The sequence below is a fragment of the Callorhinchus milii genome, unplaced genomic scaffold (assembly GCF_018977255.1).
Source record: "Callorhinchus milii isolate IMCB2004 unplaced genomic scaffold, IMCB_Cmil_1.0 Scaffold6, whole genome shotgun sequence".
NCBI classification, from domain to species: Eukaryota; Metazoa; Chordata; class Chondrichthyes; order Chimaeriformes; family Callorhinchidae; genus Callorhinchus; species Callorhinchus milii.
In genome coordinates, this window is record NW_024704747.1 from 8,593,842 (window position 1) to 8,621,811 (window position 27,970).

Here is a 27,970-nt window from a genome sequence, read left to right on the forward strand (position 1 = left end):
GCTGCAAATCAGGTATACATCAGCATCGCAGATAGCCAGAGTGAGCAAGCCTTGCGAATATCTGGGAGTGTACCGCACACAGCTCTGATATTCTTTCTGCCTTTTGTTCTCTGTCAGGCGTTTGCAGTAACAGATACAGTGGCCAATCAGAACCCCCAAAAAAGGATCCGCTTGTGAGATTAATGCCACATTGCTTTTACATCTGGGTCAGGAGATTCATTGAGAACGCAGCAGTTCTTTCAATTAAAAATACATCTGTATATTTTTACAGTTCTGTACTTATACTATTACAAACATTTAATGCTTCAGAGAGAAAACCCCTTTTCCGTCAATTTACAATCTGAAGATAATATAGATGCAGCAGATAGTAGCGATGCATTTTAGTAGAAGCTAAATATACATCTGAGTTAGAGGGAACAGAAGGATATGGGAGGGAGTAGGAGAGGGTGGAGACTCATATGGAGTATAATCAGCCATGGACTAATTGGGCTGAATGGCTTTATTCTGTGCTGTACAGTCTATGTCAATCTATAAATCTATAAAGTCAAATATGCTGTAATGTTTATCAGCCTACATTGACTTTATATTTTACTAAAATATTAGTTTATAACGGATAATAAATGAACAGGTGCAAAAATTCACATGGTCTTAGCCTCTAGTCTCAGTCCATTTTGACTTAACATGTGAGATCTCTCACTATTGTGGAAAAATCTTAAAATAATTTGGAAGACATATTATTAAGAATGATGGAAGGCTGGCTTCCAAATGAAGTCTATAATTCCTCTCAATCTTATAATTTAAGACAAAAGTGGTCTTGCAGGCTAAAACTAGATGAAATTTGAAACGCTCTGGGACACTGCACTGTGTGAGGGGCACTATATGAATGCAAGTTGTTGAATTTCAATATCATATTTTGTACAGCGTATCATATATTGTAGAGCATTACTTTGTTAATCCTGATTTTGCAGCTTTCTGAGTTTTATAAAATCATAGGAATTTATTTTTATATGAAAGTAGGGCTAGCTTCTTTTTGAAGTGATAAGTTTTTTTGGACGCAGTCAGTATTTATATGAAAGAAGAAGCTGGTTGTTTAGCTGTGGTGTTTATTCATGAGATGTTTTTAATGACTTTAGATTTCACTCACACACGATCTCTGCATATCGCAGGCATTTTTACATTTTTATATACAGCAGCCCCTAAATAACAATTGCAACTGAAAAATGACTTTTCTTTATGGTGATTTTATGGTTCACCGCTTGTGGTCTCTATTGCTAATGTATAAATTTGTATGCAGATCACCATCTGGGATTAACCAGCACTCTTTGTGGTGCTCGAAATAAAGAGAAGTGAAGAACAGCAGCATAATTCACGACATTAAAGAATGGAATCATCTTCCTGTAGCAGAACATTCCCATTTCATATTGACGGTGTGGCAATTTAATAATAATTATAATAATAATCCTTGCATTTGATATAGCGTTTTTCACGTCTTCGCGATGTCTCAAAGCGCTTCACAGAATAAGCTGTAAAGTGAATTGACCGTATATTTGTGGGCGAAACGCGGCAGCCAATTGCGCACAGCAGTGTCCCACAGTCGTTTGTGTATTAGCTTTGTAGTATTAGCTTCTTGAGATTTGTGACTCACTTTTGTTGTTTATAAATCTGTTTCTATGTCTATATCACATCCAATCTAAAATTCACAATGCAGATCAAGGTTCACAAAATGACATATTTTCCCTCCAATTTTCTTCCTTCCTCTCTTGAAGGCATTGATTCTTGCTGAAATATGAATTATCTTCTGGACAGTCAAGGAAGAAGCAGATACTAAAAAGAGATTTTCCTTCCAATGTTTATACATTCAAAGCTACTTAAAGGAAAAGCGGATTTAATTCCCTCAATATCAATTCTTTTCAATTATTATCTTAACAATATTCTTTGTTTCTTCCTGTGTCATTTGAGGTAGATCTTTCTACCATATGATTTTGACACATTTTGTTGATACACTTTTTTTGATACAAGTGGCTATTAGAAACTTTAAAAATACTGAGATGTATTAATGCTACAATATCAGTTTATTAGAGGGTTTAATTATACTTTGGTGATGACATATGTTAGGATATCGGACTTGTTTGGAACCGAGCCTGCACCCAGAAAATAAGTTCAATCTTGACAAACCAAAATGGCAGATTTCAACAGTTTATTAAGCATACGAATAATGTCAGTTATATAAAATGAATGCAAAATAAAATAACAGAGCAACACTACCGGTCCTTCTGCAGTCTGCCCTGGAGAGATCTCAAAAGATCACCGCTTAGCCCAAGTTTATATACCTTTTGTTTCTTTTTGTTTTTTGTCTGGAGGGCCCCTACAGCTTGTTTGCACCAGTTTCAGTCTGCCTTATTTGGGCATGTTTTTCACTATTCTACGTGCTTAATCAGAACACTTTCTTATCTAAAACTAACAGAAAGAGGAGGCCAATCAGGGCATACAACTCCTTCTGGTTGTACATAATACATATATACATTCCAACAGTCCCCACCTTGAGATCAAGGTGCAACCGAGTTCTCACAATTAGTGATATTAACGTAGCACATGGAGCAGATTGTGATCCTTTATCATGTACTCCATATGCCTGATGGTTCAACGTAACCAAATAGTGATATTGATGCCATATACAACTACGATACATTGAATTAGTAAAAACACGTAAGATAATAAATGGGCGAAAGGGTGTTCGCCAATGTTGTACACTGCCTCCCACCAATGTTTGACACCCACTGATTCCACCTGGTCTGCAATGCTCTCTGTGCGTTGTTCAAAATAGGTCAAATGGGCTTGGGAGGTATGCGCTCTGCTGATTAGTGTCTTAAGTGACATAGACAAAGGAGAATAAATCGCCCTCCGGGAACCATGACGGTGGAGATATTAACTGGTGTGATGTACATTTCCTCAACCGTTTCTGTGATCACCGGATAAAATGTATGTTTCCCATTGAACATCACCTGATTGGGCCTAAAACAGAAGGTAGATGGAAAATCGACACAGTGTGATGTTCTACCATTGGTCACCCAATTTTGGTTTGTGGACGTCACACAATATTTACCATCCCCAGCAGACGTGACCAGGGTTCCCTCCCAATTAGGTACCACATTTACTGCACAGAGGGTGTCCTCTGCTCCCAAGTGGAATCCACAAATGGAACCATTATTCTGTGCAAAATCGCAGTCACACTACCAAACATTTCTTCGCAATGTACAACATTTGGTGTTGAGCGCCAACCACCTGTTTGTGCTAGCATCCCTCGCTAGTAATTCTGAAGGAGTAACGTGTTGTTTTAACGTTCTATCCTCCATTACCCTGATTGAAACTACGGGGTAAGTGTTGTACTTAATAGTTCGTCTTTCAATGAGTGGAATGGATACCATGACAGGAATGATACGTCTTTGCCTTAAGGTCTTACTTTCTGAAACACCGCCCACATACGCAGTCGTTATCAATGGGCGCATCAGCTCCCAGTCCCAATCATCCACATCATTAATGTGTGTCCACCCATGTAGTCTTTCTGGAGGTATTAACGTCAGTCCCAGTCCCAGTCCCTCTGCAAGTCCCAGCATATGTCCTTTGTCTGTCTTATAAGATTTTCCCCCGTTATAATGCATGCTAAAGCAATAGAAGTGTTTTGACCCCTATACTTGTCATTATTTACATCAATTAATGCATTGACTGACTCGTTAATGTGACAATTCAGATGTTATATCCAATATCATTTCTACCGCCGTGATCCCCTCTAAGATGTCACCCTTCTGGTTTTGGTTCATAACTCTTAACAACTCTCTTACTTGGGTGGTCAGAGTAGCCTGCTGACTATCAAGGCTCACGAGGTCTGCCCTATTCCAGGCGGTGCCAATCAATGAGCCTGCCCCCAGTGCCTCACCCAAATCCCATCTGCGTCTGGTCTGGTGGACAGTCTTGCGTGACCACTCGTTGGTATGTACTTGGTTCATGGGAGTACATTCTATATATCTATCCACCACCTGAACCACCTGATCTTTATAATATCTCCGGTACTTGAGTGGGCATCTATCTGATATTTCACTTGACTATCTTATCATGAGGGGAATTGTGACATGCTTGACATTGGGAATGGCAATGTTTGCCCCTGGGGTAACTATCATTCCATTCAGTATATCCTTTTGGCTAGGTAATGGGCGCATATGTCCCTCTATTCCGATTAAACCATCGGTGTCCTTGTCCTTTATTATTATTATTTGATATCCTGTACCTTCAGGGCCATGTTCGCATAGGGAAGAATCCCAACCATCGAATCTCTGTAAACCTAGTCTCTTACAAAAATAGTAACCCTGGTGGCGATGTTGAACACTAAGGAAAATCAAACTTGCTTGCCCAATCCCCTCACTACGCAATTTAACATAGCCAAACATTCCCTGCGGGGAGTGCTTGAATGATGCATTTGCAAAGTAGTCCGTGGCTCATTTGTACCAAGTTTATGCATCCTTGGACGCATCATCAGACACTTTACAATTCAATTGCACCCGCAACCCCAGTGTCACTCGTAGCATCCACGCGAAGCTATATTGTTGTTGATATTCCCTGGTCCAATCTGTATAGGTGCAGTCTGGGAAGGTGCATCCATCCTTTGTGTCTGCAATCAAAGTCATCCATGATAGTCCAATCAACAGCGGTCCCCCTGTCATCGTCGGCATGTTGTGGGCGGCGTGTCAGATACTGCTTTTGTCACTGCTACGACTGTTGGCGCTCCACCTGAAACCAAGCACAGTATCTGCTATTAGTGGTCAATATCTGAATCCATCGTCCCCTCCTTCAAGCGTCCTGTTACGGCTCAGCGGGAATATGCTCATAATGTATTAGAGTGTTTGTGGTCCTGCTATCCACTAACATCCGACTGTTCCTCCCCCAGAGGTTTGTTGCCACAAATGGTCTATTTCCCGGTGTTTTAGCAAAGGGTATAAATTTGCTATTATCTCGACCACATGTCCGACCTGAGGGAGGAGCACCCCCTCACTGTTTCTCTGATGAGTCCTCCCCTACCAAATTAACCTCAGGTCTGGGGGTGCGGTAGGTCCCTGCCTGGCCGACTCCTGATCCTTCAGTCTTCTCACCATTTCTAACAGGACGGCATAGCTCACCTCGCCATCCCTCTTCCCTTCGGTTTTATTGACCAGTTGCCCCTTACTATGAAATAGTGGACAGACCGGGTTATTTGGCCGAATCCTCCACATTTGTAGCAAGTACCCCTGCCTTTCTCATCTCTCTCTCATCCATCCCTATCACCGCGCTCTGCCTCTATTTTCCTCACTCTCCCATCTATCTCTTCTGCCCTTTACCTCATCGCACATTCCCTCTTGCAGGGCATCGGGTTATGGTTTTGACATAGCTTGAGTTCATTGTTTTAGCAGGCCCAGCAACTCGGCCCAATCGGTATTTGGATTAACACCGTAACCTGCCGCAGCCCGTAACCCGAGGGTCAATTTACCCAAAACACATTGTTTGTACAACACCGAATTCTGACACTGCTGCTGATCCATATTCCCTTCCTGAGATTTGGCACAGCATCTCCACAAACGCGTGTGGAATGCAACCGGTCCTTCCGTCGGCATCATATGTATTTTCCCCATCTCGTTATGCGCGTCAAACGATCCATTCAATAAATCCTAAATAGCAGCTTGAACATCGGCCGCAGTGGCCGCTGTGGTCCACACTTGCGGATCTAACATTGCCTTAATGTCACCGCTAGCATTCCCTATAGTTTGGGGTGGCTTTGTAAGAATGCCTCCCACCAAGCTTCCCATTGCGTCGGAGCCAATCTCGATTTGACTGGGCAACCTAGTTCCGAATCAGCACCTTCCTAGCGGCAAAGGTCTGTCCTCCTCCGCCTCTCCTGCCAAGGGGCCCCTCACACCCGCGTCAACCTCATAATTCCTTCTCTGAGTCACCACACACGCGCTGCCATACCTGCTCTCATTCTCGTCTTCACTATCATGGTATCATGCAGCTTCCTCCTCCAGACTTCCCCAGTCCACCCCGTTCCCGAAATCGATCACCTACTCCCTGTACAGAACGATAATACTGCCCTCTGTACTCCCAATTTTTCCTCCATCTCCTCCTTTTTATCCTTTCGCCCCAATTTAAGTTTCGCACCCTCCGTCTCTATTTGCCCTATTAACTTTTTGACTTCGGTCACTCCTTGCCTTAGTACCACTGTAGCACACTCCCAAGCCTTTCCTTTACAAGTCTCTTCCAATTTCTTTTGAAAACTCCTCACCCACTTAGGTTTATCACCGCTCTCCATGCTGGATTATCTGGTTTCAACGTAACTAGCTGTTATGGTTTGTCCACTCCAAACAAATGACTGCTCGGCGGCGGTCTCACACAACAACTGTCTTGCAACAATTGTACGCCCAACACAATCACAACACAATGACAAAAAAAGTACACGATAAACAGCCACAGCAACCACCTCCTTTAGGAGTGGATTGACCAAAAAAAAAACAATTCCCATGCCGGGAATAGCTTGAATGACAATTATTATCAGCCGGGGATGGCTCAAATAACAACACACCCTATTATCAGCCGGGGATGGCTTAAATAACAACACACCCTATTATCAGCCGGGGATGGCTTAAATAACAACACACCCTATTATCAGCCGGGGATGCCTCAAATAACAATACACCCGTTCCTCCAACTGAGCACAACTAACCCCAATCACTCGCATGTAAACAAACCGCTGAAAATCCTGTCAAGATCCTGCTGACTATGCCAATTTGGTATTGGACTCGTTTGGAACCGAGCCTGCACCCAGAAAATAAGTTCAATCTTGACAAGCCAAAATGGCGGATTTCAACAGTTTATTAAGCATACGAATAATGTCAGTTATATAAAATTAATGCAATATAAAATAACAGAACAATACTACCGATCCTTCTGCAGTCTGCCCTGGAGACATCTCTAAAGACCACCCCTTAGCCCAAGCTTATATACCTTTCGTTTCTTTTTGTTTTTTGTCTGGAGGGCCCCTACAGCTTGTTTGCACCAGTTTCAGTTTGCCTTATTTGGGCATGTTTTTCACTATTCTACGTGCTTAATCAGAACACTTCCTTATCTAAAACTAACAGAAAGAGGAGGCCAATCAGGGCATACAACTCCTTCTGGTTGTATATAATACATATATACATTCCAACACATTCAACTTCCAATTCACCCACATTGTCACGATTCCACCACAAGATCATCAACACGTCTGCACAAACATTTGGGTGGAAAAAAGACAGCAGTGGAAATACAGTACAATGGTAAAGAAAATCTAAATTCTTTGTAACTGACCTTTTTTAAAAGGAACATGCCCCTCTCTCCGAAACATAAAGGGTTATTTAATGCCTTTAATGTTGAATATCAATTATTATTGGAATAGAGTAAATGTACTAAAGGAAAGAACAGTATCACTGAAAATGTTTGTCGGGGTGTAAAATTGATGACGTTTCAACAATTTAAAACCCAGGGATTACATCTGCATTTTTGCATTTTTCTGTCTGGATGCAGAATAAGAAGCAGTAAGTAGAAAGATGTTCATCCAGATGGTAAATAAACATTTGCTGAATCATCTTATCTCTTCAGATTCTAAACAAACTTTGGACACATTTTGTGTTGTAAGGCTTTAATATGCAATAAAGTGACAAACAGAAGCACTGTTTAATTTTGTTTATCTTGTTGTTTTGAACAGTAATGATTCAAAGGGGAATTAAAGCAGCTCTGGGATCTGAATAATTCTGCATGGTGTCTCTCTTTTCATACCTGTTTATCTGTATTGGGGTTATTTCCTTCTCTCAGAAATTTTGTAAATTATACTACAAATGTCAGGAATAGTATGTAATCAAACTCCAGTCAGCTAAACCTCTGGTGCAAATATTGACGGTATTCATATTATCTGGCTTACTATATCATTTCCACGTTTTACTAAGACAAAGCAGCCTTGAAATTGGATGTATTTAAGGGAAAGCTAGATAGGTACATGAGAGAAAAAAGAATAGAAGGTTATGCTTGAAGGCTTAGTTGAGGAAGGGCAGGAGGAGGCTCATGTGGAGCATAAACACCGGCAAGTTGGGCCGAATGGCATGTTTCTGTGCTGTATATTCTAATGTATTCTAATGTAAGTCACTAGATTTGGTTGCTCACGATGCTGTATCTCAGTGTTTAGGGCTGTGCATCTTTCCAACTTCTAATGGAGTGATCAGTGGTGCAATGGCGAGGTAAAAGAACCTAAACAATGAAACTTGAAACAGGAGTAAGCTATTCAGCCTTTCAAAATTATTCCGCCATTTTATAAGATCATGACTGATCTGTACCTCAAGTCCAGATACCCGTCCTTGCTCCAAATCCTTAACATCTTGACCTAACAACTATCTATCAACCTCCATCTTGAAAATGTGAGTGCATCCATCATCCACAGCCTTTTGGGGGAGAGAGTTCCAGATTTCCACTACCCTTTGGGTGAAAAACTAGCTCCTAATTTCACTCCTACATGGCCTAGCTCTAATTTTAAGATTATGCCCCTTTGTTCTGGATTCCCCTACCGGAGGAAATAGTTTCTCTGTAAGTACCTATCGAATCCCTTTATTATTTTAAAAACCTCACCCCTCATCCTTCTAAACTCAAAGGAATAGAGATAAAGTTTATGAATAGAAACCCTGGCAGTATTTATTGGATTTTTGCATTTTAGCATCAACCGAAAGGAAGAGTTTAGCTACTGATTGTCCTGAATAACGTATTTGGTTTCAAAACACATACGAGGTTCTGAATCTGATAGAAAAAAAATAATTTTCATTTATGAGGATTTTGAAAAGCGAAGGGGGTTTAACCTACTTTTTTCCTATTTTCTGGCAAACGATCCTCCAGATAGAAATTGGTCATTCAGTTTATGGCTGTTTGTGGGACTTTGCTGGGTCCAAATAGGCTGCCACGTTTGCCTGCAATCAAATGTCAGTTGGATTTTAGGGAAACGTGGCAGCCAATTTGGTTGCCACAGTCACTACACTTTGTAGTAAAGTGTGAAGCATTTTGAGACATTTCAATGATTCGATAATGGCATTACATTAAATATAAAGATTATATTTATTTCTTCATGGATTACATTTTAACTAAGGTTAATTTGAAGAAGATAAAACACAAATCACATAAAATATTCCCATCCCCTTCGCCCCCTTTAGAACATCAGATTTGTCGTGTTTTGCATTTTGGAATTAACTTAGTTGCAATAGTTTGCCAAAAAGGGGTGGAAAATCAAAAATTAAATTAACCGCATTTTAATATTAACTCCTAATTTTTTGTTCGACTTGACACCCCAAGTGGTATCCTGTCATGTATTGGTTAGAGCTCTTGCCTTGCAAGCGAGAGGACCTGGGTTTGATACCCCGACAGGGCGAAACATGAGGCAAGTTTCCTTCTCCACGCGCCTCTGTTGACTTAGCAGTAAATAGGAACCCGGTTGTTCGTCGATTGGCAGATTGCTTTTCCGGGGGAAATAATCCCTTCAAAATGTTTTTTTAAATAATAATTTGGTCACTTATTATTATTATTATTATTATTACTTAATCCACGACGGTTTGTAGGACACTGCTGTGTGCAATTGGCTGCTGTGTTCGCCCAAAAAATATACAGTCAATTCACTTTACAGTATATTCTGTGAAGCGATTTGAGACATCGGAAGACGTGATAAGGCGCTGTATTAAATGCAAATATTATTATTATTAAAATAAGCTGCTACCTTACGTACCAGGTGGAATATTTCCTCTAAGGTGCCAAAGTGAAAAGTGATTGGTGCATCATTGGAATTCTCCCCTGGACGTCCACAGCACAGCTCACAAAGATGGTACATGGTATTTAATTCATTTACTAGATATCCAGTGGGAAAATATTACAGAATGCATCAAAACTCACGTGAGCAAATTATTCAATATGGTCTAATTGGAATACAATGCATGGTTAGGCATTTAGTTTAAGACTGGTGAAAGGCTGTTAGTAATGGACATACATAAAACTTAAATACATGCTTTGCTTGTTTAAATGATTGCCGTTTCATTCTTATGTTATTCCTATAGCTGGTAATTTTCCTTAAGCACCATACCCACTGTTGTGTCTATCAAGTAAAAATGTCATTGAAATGTTACAGTGGATGCATTCCTGACATACAGTTGTTTGTGACAAGACATCTATATGTCAGTTTTTGTATTTCTGAGAGATGAGTAGGTAGGATCCTAAGCACTTTAGGGTGCTCCTGACATGAAGGGCACTATCGAAATGTAAATTTCTGTTGTATCTGAAATAATATATAATTGTGTTTGTTTCACTTGGGAACATCTATATATTTATTTTATTTTATAAAAGTTGATTATATGAGACTTTTTTTGTAAGTAGAAATTGTGCCAAGGGAAAGCCTTCCAAACACACTACGTGTTAGTGGCAATTGAACATCTTTAATACAGCATTATCATAAATGAATGTAGTCTTAAAACTTACAAGAGTTACTGAGTTTTTTTGAATAACACTGGGAATGGTATCTCACGCACTATATAAATATTCCTCTAAAATTAACTGAGTTTTTAAACCTGTAGTGGAATTGACAGAATTGTATTTTCTTTAGATTATTGGTACAATTCTATAATAAATGCTATGCCAGTATTTGCTAATTTCCAGGAAGTGGTCCAGTTATAGTTTCTTGCTCTACCACATGTAAGAAGTATTGCAAAGATAAACTATATGAACATGCCAATAAGTACTAAAATGTACAAAAATGGAGATGTTTTAATGGCATTCGGGGTAAAGGGATATGTCTGCAGCTTGTGACTTGACTAGAGATAGAGTTGCATGAAAATGTGAAAACGGTGAGTAACTTGCAGTAAGTCCAATAATATTTTTTTAAAACAGATGAACATTTAGATTATGTTAGTAGATATAATTCATGATTTTGAAATGTACTCAGCAAAGCCTAATCAAATTGCAGTTTGAATGTGATCTAACTGATATTTTAAATGATGTCCAATTTGCTAGCCTTTCACATTCTTTCTGATGATTTGACAGAATATTTAATGTTGTGTTATATATAATACAGAGGTCAAGAGTCCTGCAGATTGAAACACACATACTGGATTATAGTTTCCATGCCCAGATTAAAAAGACTGGCAATATTCCTACAGAAGACTATTATATTATATATTCAGAGGATCTTCTGATCACTAAATTTTACAGACAGGTGACCTATGAATGAGTAGAATAAAATGTAAAAACTAAGTTTTAAAAATCTATTTCTCTCTTTGTCTCACTGTCTCTTCTCCCCCTTCCCCCACCTTTGCATTAACCTGGAGTTTTAATCGAGCATACATTTTCAAACACAATGCATAATTTCTCAAGATCAATGGAGAGATCGGAATGAAAAAGTTCCTTGCCCTGTTTGATCTCATTTTCCCAGAATACTAACTGTATGTTTTACTCTTGTTCCTCTTCCCCACTAGATTGATATTTTAAAATTTCTGGAATAAAATGTAAAGAATGAAACAATGTCAAAAAGTGCCTTGAAAGTGGACAAAAGAAAAAAAAGTCAATGCGGATTTTGCTGCGTATCTAATGTTTTCTGTCTCTTTCAGCCGTTTCCATCATGCGACATAGTGCATCAGCATTTGGCTTTGCTGTAAGTAACATGTTAATTTATTCCCAGTATCAGCATTGTACCTGCTTCTTCTCTCATTCTGGGTGTGCTCCCATACATGGCATACAAAACAATGCCTTCATGGCAGTGGAACATTCTGATTCTCTTAATGGCCTAAACCAATGCTTTAATAAGCTTAATTTACATATTTGGGCATTAATTGCACCTAAAGATTCATTTATAAGGATTCCTATTGGGAATAGTATAAATCTGATTTTAAATCTAACTGCTGATTTCCTCATCTGCTCACGTAAGCGGCCAAATCCAGTAACATTATGGACCAACAGAATATTGTGTCTTGTTGGTTTTTATTTTAGACTCCAATTTTTTTTAATATATGGAAGAGGTATACTTGATATTGAACCTGAACCAACCACAACAAAATAAAATTCAACACTTAGTCAGGGGTCATTGTTTCTCTTGATTTTTAATTGTGGTTATAGCAACCTGGATTTGTCTCTGGGGTAAATTGTATTCAGGTTGAATCATTGTTAAATATGTTAGTGGAGGCATGTTCACTCATCGCTCTATGTTCCAACCTCACTTCACATATTCGCATTTATTTTACTCTCTACTTTGGGTAAATGTAGCGAGGTTCAGGCAAATTGTTGAACGTCGATTAGGCCTTAGGGAATGTTTCATCTCATTTGGTTGTGAAAATAAATCATTGGTTCAAAGAGGCAGCATGTTTATTCTTGACATTCCTGCAAGATCTTTCCTCTCAGGCTTGTGTCAATTAACCATGTTAACATTTCAGGGACATAAAGAATGTGGCATACCAATGGGCTAAAGAATCACATGATATATTAGGTACATTAGATGCATTTACTGGGATCGGGAAGTATACTCTGGGTTCAAATTCAAAATCAGTGTGAAAGGCAGCAAGTAAGTGCAGCAAAGAGTGGTGAGAAGCAGGTCACAGGATTGACTGGAATGTGGTAGAGACTTGAAGTGAGCGAGTGAGGAGAGAGATGAACAACAGGTGCCCGGGAAGTGCGAATGCAGCAGATATCTTGTGACTTTAACTGAGCTCTGTGTGCTGTGCGCATGTACAGGAAGATGGCCAGCCTATGCCAAATGCCAGAAATGACATCATGGGCGATCTGATGACCCAGAAATGAGATAGGAGGCCATTTGTTTGAGGTTCTCTTCTAATGGGGGTGGGGGGAACCTAATTCTGTGGTACCTAAGCACCGCGTTATAACGGAGTCAGTCTGCAGTCCTTTAAATTCAACCAACTAGCTGTTTATTACTTAACCTCCAGGTTCATTATACTTGTAAAACCTGCAATTACATTTAACACTGAACCAGAAAGTGATTGCAACTTAATTGAACTTCCCTAAGCCAAATAGTTGTAATTATGTAATCCTAAAGTGAACTTCTATTTGCACAACCTGTGCTGCTCAGCTACTGAAATCTCTTTACAACTCGTAATTTTTATCACTGGCCTTTAGTGGACTCCTGTTTTCTCAGGTCATTCACTACTTATGACCTCTCAAACTACCAACTCCTGGAACGAGTTGTTGCTTCCCAGCTTTGCTCCTTCCTCTCCTGCCACTCCCTTCATGAACCTCTCCAATCGGGTTTCCGTGCCGCCCGCAGCACAGAAACAGCCCACAGCGACAAATGCCATTCTGTCTATCTGCGACTAGTAACAGTGCCCTGTTGCTGCACTGAAAAATGTCCACCTTCCAGATCATTAAGTTATCAGTGAGGCACTTGACACCCAGGGATTTGGACCCAAGCTGAGGGCTGGAATCAGGAGGCGTGGAAGGCAGGGAGGGTAGGGGTAGGAGGGTGACCAAAGGCATGGTTGAGGAGGAAGGTCTTCAGATGGGCCTTGAAGGAGGCAAGGGAGTGGGTGAGGCAAAGGGACTGTGGTGGGGCTGGCTGGGCGTGGGACGTGGAGCAGGCTGGAGCCCGCTGAGCAGAGGAAGTGGACAGGTCTATATGGAGTTAGCAGGACATAGAGGTATGGAGGAGCAAGGCCATGAAGGGCTTTGAAGGAAAGGACAAGAATTTTGAACTCTATCCTCTGGGGGATGGGGAGCCAATGGAACCAGGCGTGGCTGGGGGTGATAGGGTTGTGCAGTCTGGTGCAGGGCCGAATGATAAATGACCATGAAATTTCTGTTTCCTATAATTCAAGTCATTCATATGTTTAGATATAATTAAATGCACTCCGTCATTTATTCTATTGCCCTGTACATATCAAGATTCATGATTCATATCTTTGTCTGACATAGTTTTACTTTTTGACTGACTTTCTAAACAGAACATTCACTACTACATATTGACTTATTTTTGGCTTTTCTAGTTTGATGCTACATTGGATGTATTGTCTTCGGTGATAGTGCTTTGGCGTTACAACAATGCAGCGGCTGTACACTCAGCACACCGGGAATACATGTAAGTCCATCTGTTTTCCATCTATGTGTACACGAACTCTCTGTTGACCATGGTCATATAGGTGTTTGTACTTGAGAATGCAGCTCGGTTACAGAGAATCCGGTAAATGAAATCTCCTTTGTTGTCCTAAGTCTCTTATTCTACTAAAAGGTATGATGCATTAGAACCCAGCAGAAAATTGATTTAGTGCCAGTATCATGAGGCAGCGAGTAGATGCATTTTTAAAGCAGAAGAAGATAATTCTGAGATTAAATCATGAGCCCTGATAGAGCCTGGTATTTTGCCAAAGAAGCATGAGGTCTGAGTCATACAAAGGGACATTATATTCATTGGGTAGTCAGAGCATGTGTCATTTTGATGGGCATGATCTGGAATTCTAAAGCATTTTCACTTGATTAGCCGAGCTGAGCTGAAGTCGATAGATGAGTCTGCCAAGACTGCCTCAGATGTGGAGAAAATTGAACACTTGGAATTGCATTTTCGGAAATTCTAAACTAAAAGTAAACCACTTTCATCTTTCAGATTGCAATTTATCTAATTGAAACGTTTGAAACCTGAAACTTAATTTTACGTATATTGGAGCGGAAATTGCCATTCTCTACATTTACAGGACATTTATGAATCAAACGAGTCTCTATAAGTACTGGGATATTCAATGGCAAGGACGACTGTGTGCTGCTAGCCATGTTAGGCATCAACTTAACAATAGCCACAATCATGCCTTCTTAACTGTTTTGTTTACTGTCGTTTAAAGTATTAATACATCCCAATCTATAATATCTTAGTTGAATCCATTTGATTATGTTACATTGCATATAAAAGCAGTTCCATCACAGTTATGAGGTCACGAAAGAATGTTTCTCATATTCAGAACACTGGCTCAAAATGGAGCGAAATGAATAATGCTTCAGTCCATGTGGCATTGGGCATCACAAGAATCATAGAATCATAAAATATTACAGCACAGAAGGAGGGTGTTCGGCCCATCGTGCTTGTGCCGGCTCTTTGGAAGAGCTGCCCAATCAGTCCCACTCCCCTGCTCTTTCCCCTTACCCCTGCAATTTTTTTCCTTTTCAAGTACCTCTCTAATTCCCTTTGAAAGTTGTTATTGAATCTGTTTCCACCACCCAAGGTTCTGAATATGAGAAACACTCTTTCATGAGCCCAAGAACCCAAACCCTAAGCATTTAGACTTATACTTCAGGCACTGACAGCATCACAACAACAACAACTTGGATTTATATAGGACCCTCCACACTGGACAGCGTCTCAGAGGGCTTCACAGTAACGGATCCCAGGGCCGAGCCAGGGGGAGGAGGAGGAAGGTGACCAAAGGTGCGGTCGAAGAGAAAGGTCTTCAGCAGGGACCTGAAAATAGGAAGAGAGGGAGCAAGACGAAGGGAGTGAGGAAGGGAATTTCAGAGCCTTGGGGCATAGTGGCTGAAGGCACAGCCGCCGAGGGTGGAGTGGAGGACTCGGGAGATGAGGAGGAGGCCAGACCTGGAGGAATGAAGGCAACGGGTACTGTTTTGAAGAGAGAGGAGGTCAGAGAGGTAGGGAGGTGCAGAGGAGTGCAGGGACTTGAAGTCGATCCTCTCTGGGACAGGCAGCCAGTGCAGTCTGGCAAGGACTGGGGTGATCGGGGGACAGAGTTTCGTGCGGGTGAGAATGCGGGCGGCAGAGTTTTGAATTATCTGGATTTTATGGATGGTAGTGGATGGGAGACCGGCGTGGAGGGTCTTTGAATAGTCCAGCCGAGAGGTGACAAGGCATGGACCAGGGTTTCAGCAACTTTCGGAGAGAAGTATTGGTGGAGATGGGCGATATGTCGGAGGTGGAAGAAGGCGGTGCTGGTGAGGGCCCGGATGTGGAGGAGGAATGATAATTGGGGGTCGAACCTGACGCCTACGTTGCGTACGGGTTCGGAGAGTTTTAGGGGGAGATCAGGTAGGTGGAGGAGGTGAGAATCATGAGATTTTAGACGTTAATGAGAGCCAAAGAGTATGGCTTCCGTCTAGTCAACGTTCAGCTGAAGGAAATTTGGCTCATCCAGCTCCTGAGATCTGACAGGCAGACTGACAGAACATCAGGGGACTGGGGGTTGCAAAGAGAGGTGGAAAAATAGAGTTGGGTGTCGTCTGCGTACATGTGGAAATGTACCCCATGTCTACGGATGACATCCCCAAGAGGGAGCCTGTAGATCAGAAAGAGGAAGGGGCCAAGGATGGATCCTTGGGGTACCCGGCAGGTAACCGGGTGAGTGGGAGGAGAAGCCGTTTGTACAGATGTACTGCTGGCGGTTTGTGAGGTAGGACTCGAACCAGGCGAGTGCGGTCCCACTGAGGTGGATGACAGAGGAAAGGCGGTGGAGGAGGATGGCGTGATTGACTGTGTTGAATGCCGCGGAGAGGTCCAGGAGGACAAGGAGGCAGAGGGAGCCCTGGTCACAGATAGTGAGGATGTCGTTTGTGACTTTCACAAGTGCAGTCTCTGTACTGTGGGCAGGGCGGAAACCGGACTGGAGGGGTTCGAAGAGGGAGTGGGAGGAGAGGTGTGCGTGAAGTTGATTGACAACAACGCGTTCTAGGACGTTTGCGAGGAAGGGCAGGTTAGAAATGGGGCGGTAATGGCTGGGGTTTGAGGGACTAGGGAAGGTTTTTTGAGGAGGGTGGTGATGACAGCAGTTTTGAGGAGGGTAGTGACTGATCCAGAGGAGAGGGACTGGTTGATGATGTCAGCCAGTAGTGGGCAGAGAAGGGGGAACTGGGTGACCAGCAAGTTGGTGGGGAGGGGGTTGAGGCAGCAGGTGGTGGGTTTCATGGAGGTGATGGTGGGTGAAAGGGAGGAGGGAGAGATGGGGAGGAAGGAATGTAGGATGGGGGTGGTGGTAGGAGCAGATGATGGGGAGGGTGAGGGGGACAGAGATGGAGTGGTGGTGGGTGACAAGGGGCAGGTGGATGAGGCTGCCTGGTGGTTGTTGTGATTTCCAGATGAAAAGAAGTCCATGACCTCCTTGCACTTGGCACTTGATATGAAGATTGAGGAGGCCTGAGGGGGGGCACGGAGGAGGTGGTGGGTGGTGGGAAAAAAGGATTTTGGTGTTGTGTTTAGCCTCCAAGATGATGTTGGAGTAGAAGGCCGTTTTTGCGCTTGTCAAAAAACGGCGGTAGCTGTGGAGATGCTCGAGCCACAGTTGGCGGTGACCTGTCAGGCCAGTTTTCCGCCATCTGCACTCGAGCTGCCGGGTTTGGGTTTTTTGGCGGCGGAGATGGTTGTTGTACCAAGGGGATAGGGTGGGTTTGGAGATGGTCCTGGATTTCAGGGGCACGAGGGAGTTGAAGGTGGAGGAAAGGCGATCATGGAGCAGCTGGACGGCTGCTTCAGGATCTCCGCGGGTGGAAGGCCAGAGGGATAGGATGTTTGATGATGTGAGGGCCTTTGTGAGGGTCTCACGGGGTCGCCTTTTCCAAGGGAGGTAGAGGATGGTTGAGGGCTTGGTGGAGGAGAGAGGGATGTGAGAGGAGAAGGAGATGAGGAAGTGGTCCGAGGTGGCCTTGCCCACTATGCTGAAGTTGGAAATGTCAAGGCCATGGGTGATAACGAGGTCAAGGGGATGACCAAGGTTGTGGGTGGGTGCATTTATATGAAGGGTGAGGTTTAGGGAGGAGAGGGGGGCAGTGAAGTCGGCAGAAGTGGTGCAACGGGAGTTTAGGTGGAGGTTGAAATCACCCATTATGAGCAGGCGCTCAGAGCAGAGGGACAGGGAAGAGAGGAGAGTAGAGATATGTGTGTGGAAGGAGCCGGGGGCTTGGGGGTGGCGGTAGACAAGGAGGATTTTCACTGGGAGAGAGGGGTGGAAGAAGGTGCTCGAAGGAGGGGAAGTAGCCAGAAGAGTAGGGGGTAAGACCAAGGGAGGCTTTGGAAATGAAGGCCGCCACGTTGGTTTGGACGGGGGGTGTGGTGGAAAGTGTAGCCTGGAGGGGAGTTTTCCACTCGGGGGATGGGGTCATTGGGGGAGAGCCAGATTTCGGTGAGCCCAAGAATGTCAAGGTGCTCGTCCAGGTTGTGGATGGTGAGGGCTTTATTTGAGAGGGAACGGATGTTTTTGAGGGAAATGCGGGTGGGTTTGCTGGATGGAGGAGAGAGTGATGCGGAGAGGATTTTCGGGTGTACAAGAGAGATCACCATCCAAGGATGCACACTTCACTTCACTGAGCCAGTCTGGAACTTTGGCGTCTTGTTTGACCCTCAACTATCCTTTCTATCCCATATTCATGCATGACCCGCTCTGCCTTTCCCCACCTCCGCAACATCACCTGGCTCTGCCACTGTCTCACATCGCAGGCCGCCTAGACCCTCACACACTCATTCATAACACCCAAGCTTGACTATGCAAACTCCTTGCTTGTTGGCCTCCCCAACTCCTCCATAGGCTGCAGATCATTCAGAACTCTGCAGCCCGTGTCCTCTTCCTGACCGGGCTCCGTGATTCTATAACTCCCATCTTCGCCCGACTCTACTGGCTTCCCATCTCACAGAGGATACAGTTCAAGATCCTTGTCCTCACCTTCAAAGCCTTCCATTGCCTTGCTCCCCACTGTTTCTGCGACCTTCTAACCCCAACCAACCTGCCCGCTCCCTCTGCTCACCGGGCTCCAGACTGCTTCACTTCCCACACCTTGCCCGCGGGCGGGCCTTCAGACACTCTGCCCCCACCCTCTGTAACTCCATCCCGCAGTCCCTCCGCCTCGCCCCCTCTCTTGCCTCCTTCAAGACCAATCTCAAGCCCCTCCTCTTCAACTGTGCCTTCAATCATCCTCCTTCTTCCCCTGCCCTCCGCCCTCCCCGATCCCGACCCCCAGCTCAGGTTCGAAACACTGATTGTCCAGGGCCTTGGGACATCCTCCCGACGTGAAAGGCGCTATACAAATGTAATTTTGTTGTTGTTGTTATAAGTAAAGCCTGCCTTAAGACCTATTTTTGATTTCCCCCCCAACATGCCCCAGCTTGGGCTCCCAGCCAGCTGTGCGAAGCACTTTGAAACAACAACAAGAACTTGCATTTATGGAATTCACTTGTGCCTAATGCTGTCCGGCATTAGGTAAACATGGTCTGTCCCTCCAGCAAGAGGGTGTGCTCCACTTCAGACTCAGGGAGATTTCCTTGTGAAGGTTACCTACCTACCTACCCACCCATCCACCCGCGTGATGGTTTGCCAGGAATTGTTAGCGACTGAGTCACCATTGGTGAATCCTGTTGTGAACAGACGGTTTATCAACTTCTTTGTTACCTTTTCTCCAAGAAGGCGCTTACTGATATCAAAGCCAGTAGCCCGCTTTCCAGTCTGCCAATGAAACTCTGATAGAGAGAAATTTGCTTCACTGTATGATACTCTAAGTTCATCAACATAGAGCCAGTTCCAGAAATAGCTAAACTGCATGCCTGAAAACATTCCTTTGAGACACCCGCTGAGGGTCTCTTTATTTTTAGTTACCTTTAGTCAAGATACTGTGCCATTTTCATAACACAAAGCTCTCTGAGAAGTGTGATTAATCAGGGCACTAATTATCCCTGGCTTTTACTGAATTTTCCTCTTAACCCGTATTAATCTGAAAATCTCTTAAAAATAATCAGCGGGAATCTGCTCTTGGCACGGAAAGAGCTTATCAGGGCATAGTGATATACTTTCCATAGTGAAAATTTTTCCAAAATTTTTTCAGTGAATTAAACAGCAATATTTCAATCAAGGGGCACAACTGATTTGCCCAAGAATGAGAGTGAATCTTGAATGGTTTATGTTGTCTACTTGAGCCCTGAGATTAGACTGCTAGTGTGTGTGTGTCAGTTTGGCCCAGTTGGCAGGATTCTTGAGTCTGGTTTAGAAGAATTGTATTTGAGCTCATAATCTAGGCTGACACTTCAGTGCAATACCAAACTGAGACGTCCATGCATTCCGCCTACAGATGGAAATCCCAGAGATAGATAATATAATAATAATCCTTGCAATTGATACAGCACCTTATTATGCCTCGAGACGTCTCAAAGTGCTTCACAGAATATACTGTAAAGTGAATTGATTGTATATTTTGTGGGTGAAACACGGCAGCCAATTGCGCACAGTAGTGTCCCACAAACAATTGTGGTTAAAGTGACCAATTTATTTTTTTGAAGGAATTATTACCCCTGAAAAAGCAATCTGCCAATCGACTAACTACCGGGTTCCTACTTACTGCCAGGTAAACAGAGGCATGTGGAGTAAGGAAACTTGCCCAACATTTCACTATGCTGAGAATTGAACCTAGGTCTCTCGCTTGCGAAGCGAGTGGTCTAACCACTGAGCTACAGGACTCCACAGATAGATAGACTAAGTGGTGTCTCCTTGGAGCTGAATTGACTCCAAGGTGACATGACTGGCAATGGAATGTCGGAATCAAGCCATCCCTCAATGGCGGTCTTGGTAACAATAATAATAATAAGTAGTCTGGTTCGTGAGCCAGGAGGGTCAGCAGTATTCCAGGGCACTGCTGATGACAGCCAGCCTAGCTCATCGGCAGGACTTAGAACAGCAGTCCTCCATCTTTGTTGCCATTAACTCTCATTTCAAAACCTATGTCTTTGAATGTGGGTTTTCTCACCTACCCCTTTTCAGAGCCCAATGCCATCCTTATAAAGCAGGCCAGAGGACACTCATTAACAAGTCAATTTCCTGCTTCCACAGTGGAATAGAAAAGTTCACACCAACCAATCCACTTTGGTCTCATTTAGGAGCCAGCCAAGCTCAGTTTGTAATACTCTTGCTTCTGTGCTGGAAAACTATGGGTTCAATCTCCGTGTCACTACACCTTACAGTAAATCCTGTGAAACATTTTGAGATGTCCTCCAAAGGCACCATATCAAATGCAAGAATTATGCTAACATTATTCCAATGAAAATCTTTATTCTAATAATAATAATCTATTATTTGGGGATTTAGATGTACATTGACATCAAAGAAAGCTGATATATTCATTCTGGTGTTAACCCCCCCCCATTCCAGCAAAACATTTTCACAACGTTGCTGTTATGCTCTTGTGAAACTATTAACTTTTTTTTAGAGGATTCATATATCAAAGGTGAAAAGTTGAGACTGTACATGATTTGCTTCCTGTTTTTTCACCCTTCATGTCTCTGGCATTAATGATTTGAAGGCAATTTAATTTTAAATTAATTTATATATATATATATACCAAGGCCAATACCCGAGTTTTAGAACAGTAAATTAAAGGAGATGATTAAATGTGGAACACTGAGTTGGTTTATTGCAGTGATTTTTTATGGCATAAATTAATTCTTTGGCTGTTTTCCTGAAAATTGAGAATATAGTTTTGAATCACATGAAAATATATTCTCCAGGGAAAAAGCACTACATTTAGAGATTTAGGGAGTTTTAGTTACTTACGCTATTAAGCCCACTCAATTTCATAGGTTCCCATTTCCTTTATCTAATTAGTTGTCAGTGTTTGATAAATGAGTTGAGTACAACTATTGATTGATGGTGTACCTTGTAAGATAATCTCCTGCTTACTGTTTCCTGGAAAATAAGGTAAAGTAAGAATTCCATAAATTCACTACTCTTGAGTGAAGAAGTGTTTCCTCAACTCTGTTCGAAAGGGCTGACTATTAATCTTAAGACTATGACCCCTAGTTATAGATTCTCCTACCAGGGGAAACAGTTTCACACTGGCTATACAAATGTAATCTTGTTGTTGTTGTTGTTGTTGTCTACTCTGATAAGCCCCATAAGAATCTTATATATTTATATTAGATCAACCCTAATTTTTCTATATTCTAGAGAATATAGGCCTAGTTTACTCGACCTATCCTCATAAGTCAATCCCCTCGTCCCAGGAACTAACCTAGTAAATCTATGCTGCATCCCCTCTGAGGCAAGTATGTCCTTTCTTAAATAAGGAGACCAAAACTGCACACAATATTCTAGGTGCGGTCTCACCAGGGCCCTATACAGTTGCAGCAAGACTTTCCTACTCTTGTATTCTAACCCTTTTGCAATAAACACCAACATGCCGTTAGCCTTCCAAGTACCTGGACACTAACTTTTTGTGACTGGTGTACAAGGACACCCAAATCCCTCTGAACACTAACACTATCTAGTCACTCCCCTTCTAGAAAATAATCTGCTTTTCTGTTTTTACTTCCTAGTGTGAATAACTTCACACTTCCCCACATTATACCATCTGCCACCTTCTTGCCCACTTAACTAGCCTTTGCAATCGTTTTCTATCATCCTCAGAGCTTACTCTCCCATCTAGCTTATCATCATCCGCGAATTTAGATATTTTAAGTTCTATGTCCTCATCTAGATCATTGATATAGATTGTAAATAGTTGAGGCACAAGCACTGATCCTTGTGGCACTCCACATCTTGCTAATCTGGGAAGGATCTGTTTATCCCTATTCTCTGTTTTCTTCCCGTTAGCCACTCTTCGATCCATACTAATATATTGCCTTTAATTCCATGGACCCTAATCTTGTGTAGCAGCCTTTTATGTGGCACTTTGTCGAATGCCTTCTGAAAATCTAAGTACATCTACTGGTTCCCCCCTATCTGACCTGCTAGTTACATCCTCAAAAAAACTCTTAAAAGATTTGTTAAGCATGACTTCCCTTTTGTAAAGCCATGTTGACTCTGCCTAATCTTGTTGTAGTCCTCTAAGTACCCCACTACAACGTTCCTAATTAAGGATTCTAGAATTTTCTCTACCACCGATGTCAGACTGACTGGACTATAGTTCCCCATCTTCTCTCTCCCACCCTTCTTAAATAGTGGTGTTACAAAGCATCCACCATCTCAGTAGTCAGCTCTTTTAAAATCCTAGGATACAGGCCATCAGGTCCAGGGGATTTGTCATTTTTCAATCCCAACAGTTTCCCTTGTACTAATTCTTAGTTGCTCACTAACATTAGCTTCTTGGCTCCCCTCTATTTTTGGTAAGTTTTCAGTGTCTTCTAATGTGAAGACAGAAACAAAGTATTTGTTTAATGACTCTGCCATTTCTTTATCCCCCATTATAATTCCTCCTGTCTCTGCCTGTAATGGACTCACATTCACTTTTGATAGTCTCTTCCTCTTTATGTATTTGTAAAAACTCTTGCAGTTTTATGTTTCTAACTGGTTTGCCCTCATAATCCATTTTCTCCCTCCTAATCAGTTTTTTACATTTTCTTTGTTGGTCTCTGAAGCCCTCCCAATCCTCGGGTTTACTGCTCTTTTTGGCAGTATTATAGGTCTCTTCTTTTAATGTTATACTTTCCCTAACTGCTCTAGTTAGCCATGGTTGAACCACTTTTCCCGTGGTATTTTTATTCCTCAAGGGAATATGTGATCACTGGGAATTATGTACTATATCTTTAAAAGTTTACCATTGGTGGTCTACTAAATTGTCATATCCTTTAATCTAATCCTCTAGGGCAGAGTGACCATAATTTAGCAATAAATTAGAGAGTGATGTAGTTAAGTTCCGAAGCAAAGGTTTTAAATTTAAATAGAACCAACTTTGCAGGTATGAGAGAGGATTTAGCTAAAATAGACTAGGGAATTAGATTTCAAAATTATGAGGGGATTCGATAGGATGAACAAGGAGAAACTATTTCCACTGGTGGGTGGGTCGGTAACCTGAGGAGACAGATTTAAAATAATTGTTAAAAGGAACAGAGGAGAAATTTTTTCACACAGCGAGTTATTTGGATCTGGAATGCAATACCTGAAAGCTGGTTCGATAACAACTTTATGGGTTCAATTCCAGGCAGGGCAAAACCTTGGGCAAGTTTCCTTACTCCACACGCCTAATAATCCCTCCAAAACAAAACAATAATAAATTGATCAATTCAATCCACGACTGTTTGTGGGACATTGCTGTGCACAACTGGCTTCCACGTTTTGCCCACAAATATGCAGTCAATTCACTTTACAGTGTATTCTGTGAAGTGCTTTGAGATGTCGAGAAGACGTGAAAAGCGCTATATCAAAATGCAAGGATTATTATTTAAGAGAAGTAAATAATTATTTGGGGAGAACAAGTTTGCAGGGCTATGGGGAGAGAGCGGGGGAGTGGGATTGATTTGGATAGCTCTTTTCAAAGAGCCGGCACAGACACGATGGGCCTATGATTCTATATAGGACTGAAACAGATCATTACAGTTCATATGGCTGTTCCCAAAATTACTTTTTGTAATAAGTAGTAATGACCGAGAGTCAGCACAAACTCAAAGCTAATCTCACTGTAAATAGTGCAGAAATGCATTTTCAGTATCTGAGTTTATACCTATGTGCCTCCTATCAGAAAAGGTACATTATGGTAGCGTCTTCACTACTCAAATGAGCTTAGTTATTGGTGGAATTGGAAGTATATACAATGCAATAGAATTGGAATGGAACAAGAATGAGCCACAGCTAGGAAACGTGCAATAACATTTGATACCTTGTTAAATTTAAATAACACTTTCACTGTTGGTTGCGGCAACTAAGTGTGAGTAAGCCTAAAATGCAAGTTCAGCCTAATACACCACAGGGTTAGAATGATGGGTGTAGCATAACAAATCCAATTTCTTGGCTTCAATGATGGGTATAAGATGTGATCTATAACATCTGTTTGAAATTAGTTGAAAGCATTCTTAGAGAGTTGCTGATCAAGAGTCAGTGTGGTTTAAAAAAATTATCAGATCAAATATATTCATCATTCTTGCAATAAATACACAAACATATTCATAGTTTATACATCTCCATGTTTATTCTTCAAAAAAGAGAATTAGCATCATTCACTGAAGTAGTTAGTCTGAACACAAGTGGGATTTTGTTTTGACACGTGTTTAAAGTACATTCCTTCCATATAATTAATAGTGATAAGGTTCAAAGGGCGCATAGGAAAAACCTATTTCAGGTTTCCATTGAAATCTACAAATAATTAAATTTTCTTTGATGAAGAACCAATAAAAACTCTTTAAATGCTTGATTTCATGACCAGTTGATTGACCACCTGGTATCTTTTGAGCACATACTTATATAGATAAGTTGCTATATTAACATATGCAGCTATGTGTCTGTGATAATTGTAACGCTGTGAATAACGTAGTGTATTCTACAAGCTAATGGAATAATATTGGTCCTGCACTCCTGCATAATGTTTTAAAATACAATGTACGATTTTTTTTAAAAAAGATGGGATTGCTTTTATTTCGAGGACTGGTGGTTCAATTTTCCTTTCTTTAAAGCATAAAAATGCATTTTAAAAGAGCTGGGAATATTGTAATGCACTGATTTAATGAGCTAAATTACTCCAGATATTTTAGCGATCCATGATCCATGAATATGATTTGAGCAAGACCATTACGAACCACCTGATATGAACTTCACTGATCCATTCAGGAACCAGGAAATTGATATGTAAATGACTGCCCTCTGGTCTGCTGGCATCTCACTATGAGAAATTATTTTTGATTAAGAAGGCAAAAGTATACCAGTGCAAGTGTAATCTCTCTAAATACAAATATAGGTCAGTGAGCAGTCTATAAAATGCTACATTGACTGTATCAACTTAATTATATACTTCCAACAAAATAAAAAAGTAATTAGTATCCATTTTCCAGTTGTTTCATTTTGTCCCAGTTATGTTTTTCTTGACAAACAAACACAGCTTATTAAATATTGTTATGGCGTTGATGACACTCATTATAACCGGGTACAAACATAATCACTCATTTAGTTTCAGGCAATAATAAAGCTTCATTTGTTCTGCAATTGTTAAGAAATTCCAGGTTGTACTTGTGGCTCAGATTTGTCAACAAAATGATTATTGATTTAACAACTGTAAATGGCTGGAATAATATCTTCCCAGTTACTTATAACTAATTCAAACTGGTCAACATCATTGACTGTATAATTGAGACAAATTGATCCTGTAACAAGTTTGTTTAAAAATGATGATACATATATTACTTCTGAAATTCAAGCAGAAATTAGATTTAAAGCAATATATGAAGTAACTGTGTTTAGCGCCATGCCAGTGAGCCTCATCTGCAATTACATCGCAACAGGACAGTCCAAATCAATTTAGGGTTCCTTTAGTGGATCTGAAGGAAAATGTGTAAGCTAAATTGGATTCTTAACAATTCTGCAATCCTCATTCCCAATTTCAGTTGGTGTTTCTGTATTTAAAAGAACAAGCACAGATCCGATCTGTTGTGATATTGACTTTATTCTACGTGTAGCGACTGTGTATTTTGCAGAAGAGCGTGGTAATCAATTTGTACACAGAAGTATCCCAACTGCTATGTAGTGAATTATCAATTATAGAATAATAATAATCCTTGCATTAACTCAGCTCCTGATCACGTCTTCGAGACATCTCAAAGCACTTCACAGAGTATACTGTAAAGTGAATTGACTATATTTTGTGGGCGAAACGCAGCAGCCAATTACACACAGCAGTGTCCCACAAACAGTCGTGAATTGAGTGACCAATTTTTGGGGGGTATTTCCTAATGTGAAAATTGATGAGAATTTACATAAATTGAATCAGTGTGCTTTTGGCTCTAAGCATGATGACTTCTTAGAATTTCCTACATTTATAATATTTGATATTCAAGCCTTTGTATGTTTACCCAATTTTATGCAATTATTGAATTTCTTTACTATTTTCTAAGAAGATCCAACAGACATTATTATTCGAATTGTGTTGATTTTAAGTTAAGTGAGTTAAAAAGGAAATGTCGAAGCGAACTATGTATATTATCAGTATATCAATATAAACTCCACTGAATATTCCAAGAGGAATCTTTACTTTGTGGTTAATTTTCACAAAGCAACTGTGTAGAAGCATTAATACAATAAAATAACCTTTTATCCAATAAAAACATTATAACTTTGGCTCAAGGAGAAAGAAGAAGCTATGCTTGGAATAACCATCAAGTCAGAGTCTTTATCAAGACTCATTACATTGTATCACATTATTACAATGATAGCAAAATATACTGAGATTAAATAGATTATGAAAGTTTATTGGCAGGCAAGACAGTTATTCATGATCAAGTTTTCGGAATGAAATTAACTCTATTTTCTGAATCTATGAATCGTTTGTATTATTCTGAACGCATTTTTTAAGAATAAAATTGACAATGTAGAGGAGGTTGTTAAATAAGGTATGAATTGTAAATGTTATGTTCAATAGTATACAATAATCCTTTGAAATAGCACCGTATCACTTCTTAAAGTAGTGTGACTGTATTTTGGGTTTGGCTCAAGAAAATTAACAAAGGGTGAGCAAATGGGACTAAAAGATCTGCCATGATCTAACAAACTGGCAAAGGCTCGATGGGCTGAATGACCATCTACTGTTCCTATGTTCCAAAAAGTGTATATGGTATTTTGTGGGTTCTTTAAGGGAAAAACTAACCTTGACTAATATTTTGAGTTCTGAATATTGAAAAAAGCTAAATTATTGTTTGGGAGTTGTCAACTTTCCATTAATTTATGTTCTACAGAGCCTGTGCCATCTTGGGTGTGATATTTCTCATATCAACCTTCTGTATTCTGGCTAAAGCCATCCATGACCTTGCTGCCAAGCTGCTTCCAGAAGTGGTAAGCTGAATCCTTAATTCAGTATTTTCATTTGACAGTTGCTGATTTGAAAAAATAGTGATGTGTGCAGTCAGCAGTAATTCAAAATCTACATATGATTTGTACAAGTTAAATGTGACAGTTAACTTGTGCACATTAGATAAAATAATAATAATAATGACCATTGCCTTTGATATGGGGCTTTATCA

The 27,970-nt window shown here is 41.1% G+C and overlaps 1 protein-coding gene across 3 annotated transcripts in view; it reads left to right on the forward strand.

Annotated features, from left to right (window-relative positions):
- The window catches only part of tmem163a (transmembrane protein 163a), a 96,203-nt gene that overhangs the window by 49,973 nt on the left and 18,260 nt on the right, over positions 1 to 27,970 (forward strand). For all 3 annotated transcript variants that reach the window (XM_007896187.2, XM_007896188.2, XM_007896189.2), the window contains exons 4-6: positions 11,679 to 11,722; positions 14,058 to 14,149; positions 27,686 to 27,782. In XM_007896187.2, the coding sequence (XP_007894378.2) occupies positions 11,679 to 11,722; positions 14,058 to 14,149; positions 27,686 to 27,782 (233 nt within the window). The remainder of the gene's footprint in view (positions 1 to 11,678; positions 11,723 to 14,057; positions 14,150 to 27,685; positions 27,783 to 27,970) is intronic.